The following is a 16,525-nucleotide window of genomic DNA, read 5'->3' as shown; positions in this document are numbered from 1 at the left end:
TCAAATAAAAAATTTATATATTATCACTTTCATATTTCATGATTCAAACATTGGATATCAATATTCCTGATTTGGCAGTATTTGCTTGAGGCTTTTTCCTCTTTGCAGAAATTGTTATTTATCCTTATTAATTTAAAATTCAATTGTTTATCATTCTTGTATTAGTTAGCGAGCTGCGCGATTGCCCATGAAATAGGGTCGCACACTGTGACCGAAACTAGTAGAGCCTTTTGTTTTTGATCAAAAAAATTTCTGCAACGAGGAAATGCCCAATCTCTTCATTTCCATGATAATCTCCTCGAGTGTTAACTTCTTCAAACAATTATTTATACGACATTTTTGGGGTACCGGTGTGACACGAATTATACAATGATATGTTACAGTATCAAATTAATTGATAAATTAATTGAGAATGTTAATATTGATTGAGAGAATCGGAATAAGAAGAGGTCAGACGTAATAATTTAATATTTGTTAATAAAAATTTTTTTATTCATTCTTCATTCATTCTCCATTCATGTAAAACAAGAATCTTGCCTTTTGCTCGCTTCACAAACTTTAATAAAAAATTTACCATTTAAACCTTTTATATAAACCCGCATTGGAAATTTTTAATTCATAAATATTATATTAAATATGAGCCATAAAGCTCCGTACTTAGTAAATAAGTGCAAGAGACTTACTTAGAATTGTGCTTAAATATAAAAGAATAAATCGCTTTTAAAATTAATTCAAATTAATTGTACCGTTTTTAAAGTTAATCTGCATTACATAAAAATGTTTGCGTTGAAATTAATAGTGCAACTTCAGTATAGGCATTTAGTATTTTTTGATGCAATTAAAGCTAAAATCGCGGCAATAAAAATTTGATAATACATAAACAAACAATTATTTTGAAATTTTTATGAAGCAAAGATACTCACAATTAATTCATTCTCCTTTTTTGCAATGCTAGTTATCTTTTTCTTTTCCTTGGAAATATGAAGTAATGTATTGATAAATTAAGAAACTCGCCTTCAAATGCGTGTACACTAAGCAATATTACCCTCAATGGCCTCATTAATTATGTTTGTGTTATTGAGATTTTCAGTTTGAAAATTATTTGATAATCAAACCCTTTGCCTGGGTTTGTAATTATATCATTATTATAAAATAATATCTTCTAGTTCACATGTCCGTCAAATTATTTGAAATGCGAGTAGAGCATAGCATAATTTAATTGAATGTTTAATGTGATAGGAGGTTAGCATAGTTTTTAATTTGCTCAAATTGCATAATATTGCGAGAATTTTCAAATAATTGGGGTTTCGTGCTAAAAGCTTATTTGCAAGCTAACGCAGTAAATATGCACAATTGCACATATCACATACATTTTATGATATACATTTTTATATAGATAAAGTAAACCATATATTTTTATTAAAAGCAAGGCTCGCACATCAGAACAATTATAAATGTATTGATTGTTGTTTGAGCTTTCTGATTAAATTGGGTACAAGTTAATTTGCACCGAATCAGAGCGCTTGGCAACTATAGAATTTTGCTCCGATTATTTTTATATGCGCGAACCATGATTACATTATGAGAATTTTAATTCAAACACACTTCAAATAAAGGAATCATTAAATAACAAGTTAGAATATTTACGTGCTGTAAAAAAACAAACGTGAAGATTATTCTTTCTTCATTGATCCTTATTTTTAAAATGTGCTTAAATGAACACAAAAAATTGTTCAAATTGTTTTCCATATCTATAATTCTAATGTCATTCAGAATGCAAAAAAGAATTATAAAAAAAGCTATTTCATCAAATTTTCGTGTATTCACAGTAATTCTCCATGGCCTTTAACGTTCCCTGACTGTACCAAGCAGCAGCAATTTTCGCGCTAAATAATTTATCCGCACACTTATTTCATTTTCCAATTGCGCACCATTGAGTGAGCAAGAAATGTATATATTTATTCAACTAAAGCGTCTCTTTCGGTGGTGATTACAGGTGACCCTGTTAGCCAGCTTATCCAGCGGTGAATGAGTCATTTGGCGGGTGCTCCGCCAGCATCAGAGCGTCGACTCCTCCCAGCGTGAGCAGCACCATCCTTGCGGCGACGAGCGCAGGGGCCATTGTCGCCTCTCCAGCCGCCCCCGGAGGCGGATCGAGCGCAGACCCGTGAGCGAAGCCACCCTCCCACCGCCAGGCGTGGCCAGCGGGCGCCGCAGCCGCCCCTCCCCCCAGACGAGCTAATCTGAAGCAGTCGCCTGCCCCCACCCCAGGCCCCCGACAGGCCAATCTGTCCGGGGGTGTGAGCACCAAGGGTTGCGCCCGACAGAGTGGGGGTTGCTGAGCGAGTCGTGACTGTGCCGGCAAAGGAAGAGGACGTGCCTCCACTGCTGCCCCCGACCGACTGCGAGTGATATGCAACCCGCCGGACAAGCGTGTCCCGCCGGCTGCCTACCTTGAAAGCGAGAGACTCGAACACGATGTTGCACGCGGAGCGCGGCTCGACCACGATTCACGTTTCGGCCCCCAGCGTACTCAGCACCCCTGCCTCCGGAATGCCCCAGCGATCGCCCTTCGCCATCCAGGAGCTGCTCGGCCTCACGCAGCACCACGACACGCCCACGTCGGCGGCCAGTGCGGCCGTCGCGGCCGCTGTCATCGCGGCCACGTCAACGGCCGCCTCCAGCCACCACCGCAGCCCCACGGCCGGCGTCTCGGCCATCACGCCCAATGGCTACCCGCCCCGCTTGCCCAACTTCTCGGGGGCCTCTGACCCCCTCGGCGCGGCCGCCCGCAGCATGTACTTTAACGCAGCGGCCGCCGCCTTCCTGCCCAACTCGGCCGCCGGCATGGTCATGGGCCACCACCACCACGGCCACCACGCGTCGCACAACCCGCACGCGGCCTCGCACCACGGCATGGGACCTGCAGCCACCCCGGGGGTCCTCGGCCTCAGCCCTGGCCTCAGGCACGACTCGGCCAACACTGGTGGTGAGTACAAAAAATATATTTTATTTATCAACGCTTTTTCATTTCAATTTTTCACCACTTTTGAATTTATTCAAAATGTTTATAAAAATATGTTTGCAATATCCATAGAAATAAATACCACTTATCATAATGTCTCTGAAATATTTCAAACAGATTCAATTCATTTTATTCAATTCACTTTACTGCATTTAAATGCTTTAAATAAGCGTTTTAAACCTATTTTTGAGTCCAAATTTTTGCATAAACGTTCGCTATTTTCATATTATTTTTTAATACCTTTTTTAATTTTGTATTTCATTAGAAAACAATAATTCGATGCATTTATTGAACAAGTTATTTTATTTTAAATGATTTCAAATGACAACTTTGTTTTATGTTCCGTGGGATACATCGATCCATATTAATAACACTTTTAATCATTTTCAAACACAAAGCACTATTATTTGTGAAATGAATTGTACTCGTCATAATATATAAATTTTCTAAAAGTTTTGAGTAAATACGTACTGTCTGTGGCAAACACCCGTAGTGATTGACACAATTTGCAAAGGAAATTATTAATCTATGGAAAAAAAAGCGGTGATATTGCTTCTTATTCAAAATGTAATTTGTTACATTAATTTTTGAATATACATATTAATTTATTTAATCTATTTATATAACTAGTGGTTAGATTTTGTAATAAATAATCTTAAAAAGATAACAAAATGTAGTGCTAAGAGTAAGAAGTTTTGTAATAAAATAAAACTACATGTTATTTCTTTAATTCCATTAAATTCATTTTATCTATTATTTTCAACGTTATTTTAGCACTTTATATTGTATTTTATACAAAAATATTTTTATATTCATATTTTTACTTGGTGCATGCTTGAATCAGCTTATATGTGTGCTTGGCTTACAAAATTATTACTTATTTTTATATATTATTGTGTCTGCTGCCAAATTTGCTGTATCTGAAACTTCAATACAATTGAAATTCCGAAGTTATGTGGGCCAATGGAGGATATGCATTTGTTATAAATATGGTTCAATAAATTTAAAGTATAATCAACAAGTTTTAAATAGTGAATGGACAAATTTGAAGCCTATTTGATACTAAAAAATTGTTTGCGTTCATTTTCAACAAATCTTTGTTTTAAAAATGAGCTGGATGGACAAGTGGCGCCGCCTGTTTGAAGATTAACCCGCGATACGACTCAATTATCCACCCCAGCCCCCTTGCACCCCACCCCCCGTTTCTTCTACATATATAGTGGCTGTGGAATCGACACCACCCGTTCTTATCCCTTGGCAGCATCCTTTTCTATTCTGACTTTCTTTATCAAAGCCAAATTATTTAATTAAAATATATATATAAAGCTGGGTGGGAGAGAGGAATGTGCCCTTTATCTCTGGGATGTAGAATGACCGTCTTTTCAGGCGCTACCCCTCGCTCGCGCATTCTCGCATAATAAATTAGGAATTTTAATCGCCACCCTCGGCCGCGCCCTCGAGCAATAAAAAGTGCCAGTTAGCATATTTGGGCGCCCGGCCTGGTGTTCCGAATCGGCAAGGCCAAATCTGCAGTCATAACTCAGGCGACCGCAATGCAGATTGTGAATAAATCAAGGCGCAGCTTTTTGCGGGCCGACGCGAGGTGCGCTCCGTGCGCGAGCGGGCCCTCTTCGCGCGCCAAACGGCGCCCTCGCCCGCCCGCAGAATTATTCCCTCGCAAACCGCTAGCAATTAAATTTCCACCGCGCTCGTCCTGACCAGGTATTTCTGCGCCACAACAATTTCTGTTTATTATCTTGCGCGTGATATTGCACCACCTAATAGCGCCCTTCTTTCAGATGCGAAACATTTTAAGCAATTTATTATACTCATACCATTTTGCATTTATTAAAATAATTTTTGCTCACAAAATTTCACGCAATCCTTACTTTCAAAAGCTCTTCTAGCTAGTATTATTTATTCTATATTTTCACCAACCATTAATTATAATAGAAAAAAAATGTGAATTGATTTTCGTTAATTATATTAAATTTGATAATTGTAAGAACGTTAAAAAGCCATCTTACAAAAAATATAAACAAAGTTATTGACACTTAAACGTTATTAATTGTTATCATAAATATTTTATCATGTAGCAATATGATGTACACAGGTACGCAAGTTATTATTTAATAACCAAATTTCTCATTTATATCTTAATTTTGATTATGAATTAAATAAAATTATTTCTTGCATTGATCTGATGTAATCTCTTATATCTCGCATTGGATAGTAACTTAAGATTATTTAGCAAACCTTAAAGGATATCAACTATTAACACGTGTTTTTTTAAAACTCTAAATAAAATAATAGATAAGATAATTGTTAGGCTAAAATATGTGGAATAAATCTATTTATGATATTGTGCGGATTTGCATATTAATCATAACTAATAAGTTCATAACTATTAATATTTAAATATTATTATTAGAATAAAATGATTCAATTATGTGTCTGTGCTTAAATAGTTTGTAACCTAAATTTGAATATTAGATAAAAACAATGATAAATATAGCAAAAAAAAAGAATTCATAATTGAATTCAAAAGATAAAAACGAAATTTTGAAATTTATGTAAAACACTTATTTTTTTAATGAAAAATCGATTATTCAAGGAAAATTATTTATATGTTCTTCTGATATTTTATGGAAATCCAACGTAGCAAAATGTTTGCATCGTTTGGGCGAGTTGAGGAAAATGTGTTCCAGAGGACAACAAAAGCAGCAAATATTGAACAAGCACGAAATTCGCGTTCCTCTTTCTCGAGGGCCCTCTTGCAAGCACTGGGCAATATGCAGAATAATATTTTCCAATAAAAATCGTTTTCCCGTTGCCAGCGCAAACGTCAAGAACGTGATTTTACTCTCAAATGTAAAGCCAATTTTATCGACTGGCGCGGTGCATGGAGCTTATTATTTATGGATATGCCGATTTGGGGGAATCTATACATCAAAATTTCTGCTTTCAGTCATGAAACGCGTGCTGTGGAAAATTCCATACTACAGCCGCACCTATTAATATAATTAATAATTTGAATGAAAATTGCGTTGTAATCTAATTGAATTTTATTAAGTGTTTGTTTGCATTATTTACGAATTATTTTTCTAGGGATTTAATTAGAAAATTTATATGGTGTATTGATTATTATTATTCCATGAAATGGTATTTGAGCCGAATAATTGGAGGAAAGAAATACGCTAAGTAAGAGTTATGAAATAAAATAAACTTCTTCCACCAATTAAATACGATCAAAATTGAAAATCATTGAATAAGCACTTTTTAGAGTTACATTTGATCGCCAACTATCAAACAAAAAAATTTATAAATTGATTTAATTTTATATTTTTGGTCTGTGATGTTTTGCTTTTTTAATGTGCAGCAAATAAACTATGACTGTTGCACCAGAGTTGAAAAATGAGGCAGCGATAGAATAATTTATGGAAAGCAGCAGGGAGCAAAACAAGCGTGCAATTTATCGTCGATTGTCCGGCGTTTATATTAATGCAGTTGGTCGAGGGCGAGCGAATGTATAATTATGCTGCGAACTCGAAAGGGCAAAAACTGCAGCAATATAATTTGTTGCATTTGTATTTGCGAGCAACGAGTCGCGTGGGGATTTGAGCTGCAAAAGCGTCATGCGCGCTGCAGCCCTTACTTAAAACAATGCGAGCCAGAGGAATGGCGATCAGCCTTTTTGCGCACGCGTGCCCACCCCGTGCAGCTCGCGCGGGGCGAAAAAGTTTTGCCCGCAGCGGGTTCAAAGGGCGGCGGCTCTCGGGGTCACTTAATTTCGGCTCAAAGGCTAATTTCGCCCCAAGTGGTCGCGACCCATCCGTGCTTGCTTTTGACTTTGTCTGCATGCACTTTTCGCGCTCCGCCGCCCTTCAAAGTCGCGCACACACTTTCACATGCACTTGACAAATATTTGCTCTCTCGGGTGTCTCTCCTCGGCAAAGTTTGCTTTTCGAATCGATATATAATATACACACACGCCGTGCGGGCCAAATAAGCCCGATAGCGTCTAATCACATCATCAGATTTGTTTGATAAATAAATTTTCCGGGCCCGCCGCCGCTGCCGCCGCACAACGCCGCGCCGATCGGGTTTCAATGAATGAAAATCTTCTGATCAAATTGCCTGCTTGCTCCGCGGCCTAGATCATATTTCACCCTGCCTGCATCTTCTTCGAGGCGACGCAATTTATTTTACCTCTGCTACCGACGCACATCTAGTCCAATCCAATAATATTTACCGTTATGCCGGAAAGCACATATCTGCTGGGTTTCAAGCATTAGATGGAATTATTCAAATTTATAAATCACTGAATTGATGTTTATTTTTGTATAAGATATGAGAAGTGAATGTTGTTTGTGTTAATTCTCAATTTTTTGAGGTATAATAATTTTATCATTATTAATCAAAATGAAAAAACTCAAGTGAGGAACCAGGAGCTATGAAAATTGCTTTCACAATATAGTGGATATTAAAATATCTGTGGAAGACATGAAAAATATGTTATTAGGTTAGAATAAAGAAATATAAAAATATTTAATTTAAATTTTGTTAATTATATATTATTTGGTCTAATGTTAAAGAAAAAGTAGAAAAAAATTATCTGTTTATCAAAAAAATTGAGGTTTCGTAAAAAATTTAAAGAAACTTCATAAAAATTAAATACTGTTAAAAGATATTATTTTTTAAATAGAATAATTAACTTTCCTCAAATTATGTGCCAAAAAGGATCCGCCCTTAAGGGAGTGGGAATGTTAATAAATGATGTATTCCAGCAGTTGCTTTTGTTATACACACAATTTGCGAGTAATAAATAAAAGTAACTTACGATAAAAGGGTAATTTTGTGTATGTCCAGTATGTCTATTATTAACCCTTCAACAAAAGCCAAATTAAAAGTGGACGTAACAGTCCCTTACTTATGGAATTTTAAATAATTTCGCTATCTCATTTTAATACCCAATCCTAAAATCAAGTTTATGACTATGAAATGATTTTGTTTCTATAATTATTTGATTTAATCCCTGCTCAAAATTTATTTTTCAGTTAATATATGCAGGTTCATAAAGAGAAAAATACGGAATTAGATATGAAATAAAATAAAATCATCGTTGAAAATTAGGCCCTGAAGTGAGCTACTTACAATATACATAAATTCATTCATGACAGTGCTGTATGATTATTGGCAATGATTTATTTGTTTTGCATTAATATTTGTGTTGAATAACACAAATATTAATGCAAAACAAAATTTAATATTAAATTTTAACTAGGGTATAAAAATTTCAATCATTAAAATTTTGTGATTTACAACAGCATTTTACCATAATTTAATGATTCCACTGCAATTATTATTCTACTTGTATTTTGGCAAATCTCTTATACGCACAAAATATTGGACGGTTTCTGCTGTTGTGCAGGCTGATTGTGAACTTGATGGACAGGAATTTCACACCCTCGCTGTAAAGCTTGTTGGCTGGTCTGCTCGCTTCTCCTTTGTTCCAAACTCTTTTGTGCTACCCAAATTATCTCACCATTCTTCGGCAGCCGAGCAGGTTTGCACATGCAGTTTAGTTCGACGGGCTCCATTGTTGAGCAGCAGCAAAATGTGTGCAGAAAAAGTGAGCACCATTATTTTGCTTCTAGGAATCGTACGTTGAGCTGCTGTGTGTTGATGTATATAATTTCATTCACATTTAGAGCAAACGGAATAAAAATATAATAACGAGAGGGCCAGAACGGTTCCAAGAATTGGATCATTCATTCGGGCGCGTATCAATTTTCAGCCAACTCGCCCGCATTATTTTTGGTCAATAAAACCATTTGCTTTAGTACAAATTCAAAAAAATATATATCTGTTAAAATCTGATTTATTTTAAGCCTTCATATATTTAAAAAAATATTTTTATTAAAACCCCTCACATAAAAAATTTAATTTCTGTTCTTGATAATAACAAATATTGATGATAAATCTGCCATAATTGAAAGCTAATCTGAATTAATTAATCTCCTTACACGTAATTTGAAGGGTGGGGTGAGAGAAAGTCCCAGCACAAATGTGCAAAAGTCAGCAGGAGAGCACCTGCTTCACCCACGCGCTCTCTCGTTCTCGCCAGAGTTAAATTGGCTTGGACACTTTTCAAAAGGCTTTTCTCTTGATTTTTCCTCCTCTTTCGTGACACGTACTCCAATTTTTCAACTCGGGTTCGAACGAACGAGAGAGAAAGAGAGAATTATTCATCAGTTGGCGCGACGCGCACCGAGAGAGAAAGAGAGAGATGAGCACTCAATAAGGCGAATAATGCGAGACGGGCTGGCTGGTGTGTGATGAGAGGTTCCAATTAGGATTTATCTGCTCGTCGTCGACTTCGCCACTACACTCGTTCTTTGATTAGCAATTTTCATCATCTGATTTTATATATTCCATCCACGTGATTACATTAAAATTAATCCCCCCTGCAACAGCCAGAAGGCGAGAGAGATTAAAACGTTATGATAAAATTTTCAATTATGTGTTATTAACTTATTAGTGCCTCCCTTTAATCATTACTTTAACTTCCAATATGTTTCAAATTGAAAATTTTTATTCAAAAATTATCTGTATTAAAATTATAATAAGTATTTTTCAGCATAATCAAATTGCAAAACTTGAATTAAAAACATCAAAAAAAAAAAAAAAAAAATGGTTATAGATTTTAAATTAGAATCAATTCCTTTAGAAAATCATTTTATCTTTGGAGACCGGCATAATTTTATTTCTAATTATGAATAATGGGGACTAAAATTCCTCCACAATTTATAAAAAATTCAATATATCAAATCATTTGGTAGCATTTTGGTCCTTGTATTTTCAAAGAAACATTTTTTTTGCTAAAAATTATAATTATTGAAATAAAATTTATTTGCTTAATATTTAAAATCAACGATAACATGCTGTTTTATTATTTCTTTCTTGAACTATGTTGCATTTATTGAGTTAAAAATAAGACATTATACATTTTATAAAATCGATCATCCCAGTTACAAACACTCTCTGTTGGTTCAGATTGTTGAAGTAAACTAGTTTCAGAGGCGCGAAACAGTAAAAGAGGGTAGAAATAATGAGAAAAGACGCACTTACCTCGGCGCACGGAGAGACGCGCCCTTAAAAGATTTAATAAAGAAGCGAGGCGCACGTCGGGAGAGAAAATTGAATTACTCTCGTAAAACTGCCGCTTTCTCAGTTAAACAATTAAGAGATTATTAAGCTTTAAAAAGCTGCAAGCGCGCTGAGAATGAAATTATCATCTAGGCAATAACATTCGTCTAGAGCAGAGTGCAAAAGAGATAAACTCGCGGGCGCTTCTTAATTACAAACGTCTCTTCTCTGTGCCGAGAATGCAAAGTCCTCTCTCCAGTGCCGTCATAATGGAGAGCGGCACGTAAATTTTAAAAGGACGCGCGCACGTTTAAATTAGAGATAATATTATACGCCGCGTATATAAACACATTAAAAACAAACACGCACGCACTCACACGCCCTGCCAGAATAAATTTCCTTATTCTCATTTTCGCACCCTTAAATAAAATAACATTCCTGGCGCGCCGGAGACCCTCCGCCAAGGCAAGAGTTAGTCCTTTCGGCTTAATTACTTGTTAAATTAAGAATTTCGTTCAGTTTACTGCTACTTGTGTGGCACAAATCAACGTAACGCTGACGTCGCAACCCCCGAAAAGTCGTGGGCGAGTGAAAAGGGTGCGAAAAGCGCTGCGAATTGCAGGCGTTCGGCCATCCGGTTAAAAATTGAGTCTCTTTGCATTTGGTTTCATGAGCTTGTAAAGATCTTTCGGGACCCCAAGTGCATTCCAGAGGTTTTTTCACTTCATCAAGTTGCACGTAGGATACATGGAATATTAACATTCATTTCATCAGGAAGAAAAGACACCCGATTTCCTTTTACTTAGCAGCGTTTGCTCAAAATCAAATCACAATTATCATAGGTTACATTTTGAATTATTGCAGAAAAACATTATTGTGGAATTAATTTTTTCTTAATTTTTTTAACATTAGAAAATTCGATAGTATTTTATTAATTATAATTCTATAATAATTACAAGTTACAACGAGCTGAACCAATGTTGAAAATTGCATAATATGCTCTCGCATTGATTCAAGATAAGCGACATGCACTATTTATATTTAACAAAAAAAAAAACTAAAAAAATAATTCAATTATCATTCAGTATTCTTAAAAGGTATTAATGAAAAAAATATATATAATTTGCAATAAAGCATTATATTAAAAAAAATTAATATTCTCCTGCAAAAATTTAAAGAATTAAATAAAATAAAAATTAAATTGTTAAATATTTGCTACTCTAAAAATTATATATGACACTAACAATAAATGCATTTTGTAGTGGCCATTAGTTGCAGTTTATTAATTAACGCGCGATCGCGCTCGCAACTGTTGAAAGCAGCAAACATATTGGCTGAAAATAATAGTTAATTACTTGCAAGAATGCGCTGCCGGAAAATTATTGGCGTGTCGCCCCAGCAGTGCAAATAGGGCACATAACGTGCAATGACTCAGCAGCCGGCGGGAGAGAGAACTGCTCAACCCTTTTGCAGGCAATAATTTTGTTTCATTAGCTGGCGAGCAGCAACAATAATAACACTGCTGCGCCGGTTTATTTTTTTCACCACCAGCACTGCCGGCAACGAAAAAACTCCAAGCTCGTTTTCCCGCAGAATAAAAAAGCCGCGTGTCGTAAATGTCGGGGCGGAACAAGCTGCGGAACGACGCGCACATACGCGAAAATAACGCGCCGGTTTGGGCGGAAAAAGTGTGCGGAATATTTTCAACGCCGGCGGGATAATTAATTTCAGGAATTACCTCAAGTGCCTCAATCCCATTTCAGCGGCGCGGAATGCTTTTCCTCTCCGCTCTCTCCTGCTCTCTCTGTAACAAACCGAAATAATGCAGCAGCAAAATCATCAGCAGAAAGTGAAAAGGGTTGCTTGCCTACGGCGCCGTCACGCGCAAGTAAGACTAATTTCTCCGGGTGACAGTGACAAATTACTCCACCCTTTCGGACCGCCGGCCTGAGCAGATTCCTCCGCCCGCCTCCCTAGCGTGCTTCTTGCAAAGCCAAATTAAAAAGCAGGCCCCGACGCAATAATTTAATTACGCGCGCTGCCGGCCTCTTAATTAGTTGATTACAGCAGCTTTTGTTTTCTGCACAACCCACGCACTAATGAGTAATTTTAGCCTTTCTTTTAATTAAGCCACCAGAATTACCAAAAAAATTCTGATTCAAAAAACTTGGATTGGTGTTATTTTGCAACAACCGATATTTATATCAGAATAGACAAGTTTCATTTTAAAATTTTAGCAAGAAAAACTTCTATGTTGAATAAATATTCCTGAATTTTTTTGTTAAAACGCTTTTCATTATACCTAAAATTCCAAAATTTGCTTTTGCTTTTTTCATCTTTGAAATAAATTTAAAATAATTGATTAAACAATTTCAATTCAATAATGAACATTTTGAATTTTACGTGTTTCAATTGTTTGGATTATAAGCCTATGGAGTAAGCTCATGTTGATTAAATAAGTTTCGGCTCGGCTGGCAGACGGCGTTTGCCCCGGACGTGGCTAATTGACACAAATTCACGCCTAGCTCGCTATTATTAGCGAAACCACCGGTGTATAATCAACTAATCATCCCAATTACAATAAAGGCCGCTGCACAAATTTTCGCCTCGTTACATATATATTTAAGCTCCATACGCTGGCGGTTGTTTCGCCCTCTGGAAGACATGACATTTCCTTTCTTGCGTCACAATGTGATCCGCCATTGTTAGCAGGCGGCTGGAACAATGTCAGGATAATTTGGCAAGTCATTACCGTCGCTTGACATGTTCCAACGAACCCTTTTTCGAACGATGACTTGAAAATTGAGTATCAAAAACAGAGAATTAAATTAAATAATGAACAATGCAAAATTTGTGAATTATTTTTATTGTTGTTTTTCATCACAAATTAAGTCACTCGTGAAAGAGAAAGAAAAAAGATTTCACGTATTCAAGTTTTTCATTATTTTTAAATGTTCTACTTTCACTCGGAGAAATGAAAATGTGTATTTAATTTTAAGGATAGTTAATAATTTAAAGATTGTTGATTGATATAAAAAATATTATAACACAATTATTTTTCAAATCATTTTAAGTCGATCAAAACTTTTTTGTTGGCAAATGAAGCATTTATTTTCTGCATGCAGAAAATGCTGCAATCAGCTCAAATGGATGTGAATTTTACAGCTTCGGTTGCAGGGTAGGAGTAACGGGAAATGCATCGGTCTCCAGGTGCTGTCAAACGGCCCATTATCGTTATTAACATTACCCGAGCGCTGCATCCACCATCATTATTGCCATTGTTCTCTTTTCCTACTTTTTATAGGTGCGGCACAATGGCCCCGTTGAAATGCACCTCGGCCACATTAGGTCGTTTAAGGGCAACCAAAACAGAGATCACGTAACCTATTGTATGCCACTTAGGGGCTGAAAGAAGAGCCTGCAAGGGCGTGTAAAACTATACCGCAGACACTGTCTCGAATGTCTCTATTTTGGCGCGCTTCAAATTGGCACGCACTAACACTGGAAGTGGCTGTAAAAATAATACACATGTCATTCAATGATGCATGTGAGTATTGGATTTCTTTTCCCTCTCCTGTCTGAACCTAAATTTGCCTATTAAATTGGAAATAAATCCAACCGTTATTTTCATTTCCAATAAATGATCTAACAATAAGCTTTCATTATAAAGAGGAAATGATTTTGAAATAATTTTTTTCTGAATAAAATAGTGAATTGAATGTTAACATATTGTTAGTGAAATACCTATACGTAGGCATTAATTAAATCATCATGTAGAAGAATCGCCAGTTTTTGAACGATAATTGGTCTGTGGTAGGCGTGAAAACGACGCTGAACGTTGAAATAAAGTGCATGTCATGCAAGGCTGGGCGGAGGCTTTGCGCATTGTTGTTGTTGCAGCACAGCCGTCACCAACAGCTTTCCTTGCTTGAAATTTTGATTAAAGTAATTATGCAGTCAAAAAGTTATTAAAGTATTGAAAAACTTTCAAATTTAAATTTAAAATGTTACACATTTTTTTTTTTTTTTTGTGAATCATTTGGATAGACTATGATCCTGCCAAGCTCCATTCGGTGCTTATCGGCTGGAAAGCCTACCAAATAAAAAGTAAATAATTATTAACATTGATCTTTCGACTTTCGATATACAAAATTTAAACAAAACGTAAACTGCTATTATTTTATTATTATGACTTGAAAAAAATCAATGATTTTTAAAATAGAAGCTCTTTTCAGTGAAAGTATAAAATACCGAATATTTTTTATTTTGTTATTTTCCACTCAGATCTTCAGAAAAGTATAGCTCTGAAAAAATTCAATAACCAACGGTAATCAATATTACCTAATAAAATACTTTATTTCCATAGAACTTAAAATGTTTGATTAAGAATTAAACCTACTAGTTTATACTTTTTAATTCTTATTCCACGCAATAAAAAGCAAAATTTTTTCCTGAAGGAATTCCAGTAAAATTTATTAATTTTTATTATTTATGGCTTTTTTCACTTCCAAAAAATCCTTTTCTTCCAATAATGTAAAAATTGTTTAACAATATGGACAAATAATCAAAACAATAATAAATAATTGCAAATTATTATTATATATGAAACAAGGTGTCGTTTTGCCTTCCAAAAACTAAAAAAATCACCCAATTCCAGCCAGCAACCACGTAACGCTTATTTTATTATTTAATTTCCTAACACGTGTTTGTGTCACCATATTGCTGTCAAAATAATAATAATAATTCGCCACATCCTCTGAATTAATTCATTACCACGGCCATTGTGTCACGTCTCTATTTATTTATTTACCTTTCGGGGAGAGCGTATCCTGCCAGTCATAGCGGCCGGGACACGCCAGTTTAGCCAGGTAATATTATTCCACGGCTGGCCCGCATCAGCGCACGCTTGTTATTTTAGCCGCGCTTGGCCGCCGGTAATGACAGTAATAACGCCGCGGATAAATATTGTGTGTGTTCGCCACGTCAAATTGCTTATTTCTGACGCTCGGCTGCGCGGAAAACAATAATAATCGCCGGTCTAATGGGCAAATTGAAATATTAGCCACGTCATTTGCTTTAATAATCGAGCAGGCTAGTGACCGAACTTGTGGGAATTTTTCTCTGGGCTTCTCGGAAAGTCATTCTTGGCAATTTTGTGAATGAATTGTACACAAAAATTTGACACACGCTCGTGTTCTAACAAAATCTGACCATGTGCACAGGACCCATTTTCTTATTATTACAAATTTTATTTAAAATATTTCATTTTTTAGCGATGGGCAATAAATAAATACATTTCCAGAAACTAAATAATGAGAAATTTTAGTGATAATAATTTTATCAGAAAAATTAAAAGAATTAATCAATATAAATTTAATTTAATTCTTCTGAAGACCAGCTGTGACACTTGAAAGACCCCCTCAGATTTTTTTGCACCTCGCGAGGGCATTTTCAATTCTCACAATCGACCTACCCACAGTGGCACAATCGCGGAAACAAGATCAGCCAATTTGCGGTGCAAACTGGCCGTGCGAAGGAAGTGGATTCCAGTTCGGCTATTATTCTTGGCTAAATTTTTAACACGCCAAGGTGTGAAGCAAACACGCAGCAGCATAAAAACAACGAACGTGTGATTCGGCGTGTCGCTCTGCTTTGTCTCGAGAGCGAGCGAGAGTTTGAAAAAAAAAAACACAACACAAATCCATACTATAGCAGGAGCGGCAGCAACTGCAGCAGCTTTTCAATGGGGCGTATTATCCGCGCACAACACCTCGGATCGCTCGCTCCAAATTAAATCAAACTCTTGTAAGAATTCCTCGGTAGGTGGCTGTTTGTTATTAACAGCGTGGCGCTATTAAGTGCGCACTGCGAGATCATTGTTTCGCGCGGCTGCAGCTGGACCGATAACACACGCACGCCGAGAGATGGTTTTTCGTTCTGCTAATCTGTTGGGCCAGAAAATTAATGCCTGACATTTTTTCCACTCGGAATGGCCTGTGGATTTGATAAACATTGTCGTCCAATCATGGTTGTTAGTGGTAAAATGGCCGGTGTAATTTCACTTTCTATGGGTTGAGTGGCAAAGTTATGCAACGAGGCCAACACGTTAAGAAGGCAGGTTGCATAAGCTTTTTTAAAGTTGCATAAATTAAAATTTTCCTTGTGGGGATTTAAAAAAAAAAATGTTTATTTCTCATTTTAAATAGCTTTAGAATTCGAAAACAAATTTGTAACAAAGCCAGTTGAAACAATGAAGCTAACTGTAATTAGGCTTTCCTCAAATGATTACAAAAGTTCAAGTTTTGATATTAAAAAAAATATTAATAATAATATTCATAAATTGTTTAAATT

The 16,525-nt window shown here is 36.2% G+C and overlaps 1 protein-coding gene across 3 annotated transcripts in view; it reads left to right on the top strand.

Moving 5' to 3' along the window:
* Window positions 1-16,525, top strand: part of LOC132199928 (visual system homeobox 2) — a 90,459-nt gene that overhangs the window by 37,037 nt on the left and 36,897 nt on the right. For all 3 annotated transcript variants that reach the window (XM_059625037.1, XM_059625035.1, XM_059625036.1), the window contains exon 2: window positions 1,997-2,989. In XM_059625037.1, coding sequence (XP_059481020.1) covers window positions 2,479-2,989 — 511 coding nt within the window. In that variant the 5' untranslated portion in view covers window positions 1,997-2,478. The remainder of the gene's footprint in view (window positions 1-1,996; window positions 2,990-16,525) is intronic.

Source organism: Neocloeon triangulifer, unplaced genomic scaffold (genome assembly GCF_031216515.1).
Source record: "Neocloeon triangulifer isolate White Clay Creek 2 clone unplaced genomic scaffold, ASM3121651v1 ptg000014l, whole genome shotgun sequence".
NCBI lineage: Eukaryota > Metazoa > Arthropoda > Insecta > Ephemeroptera > Baetidae > Neocloeon > Neocloeon triangulifer.
This window is presented reverse-complemented; position numbering and strand designations above follow the sequence as displayed.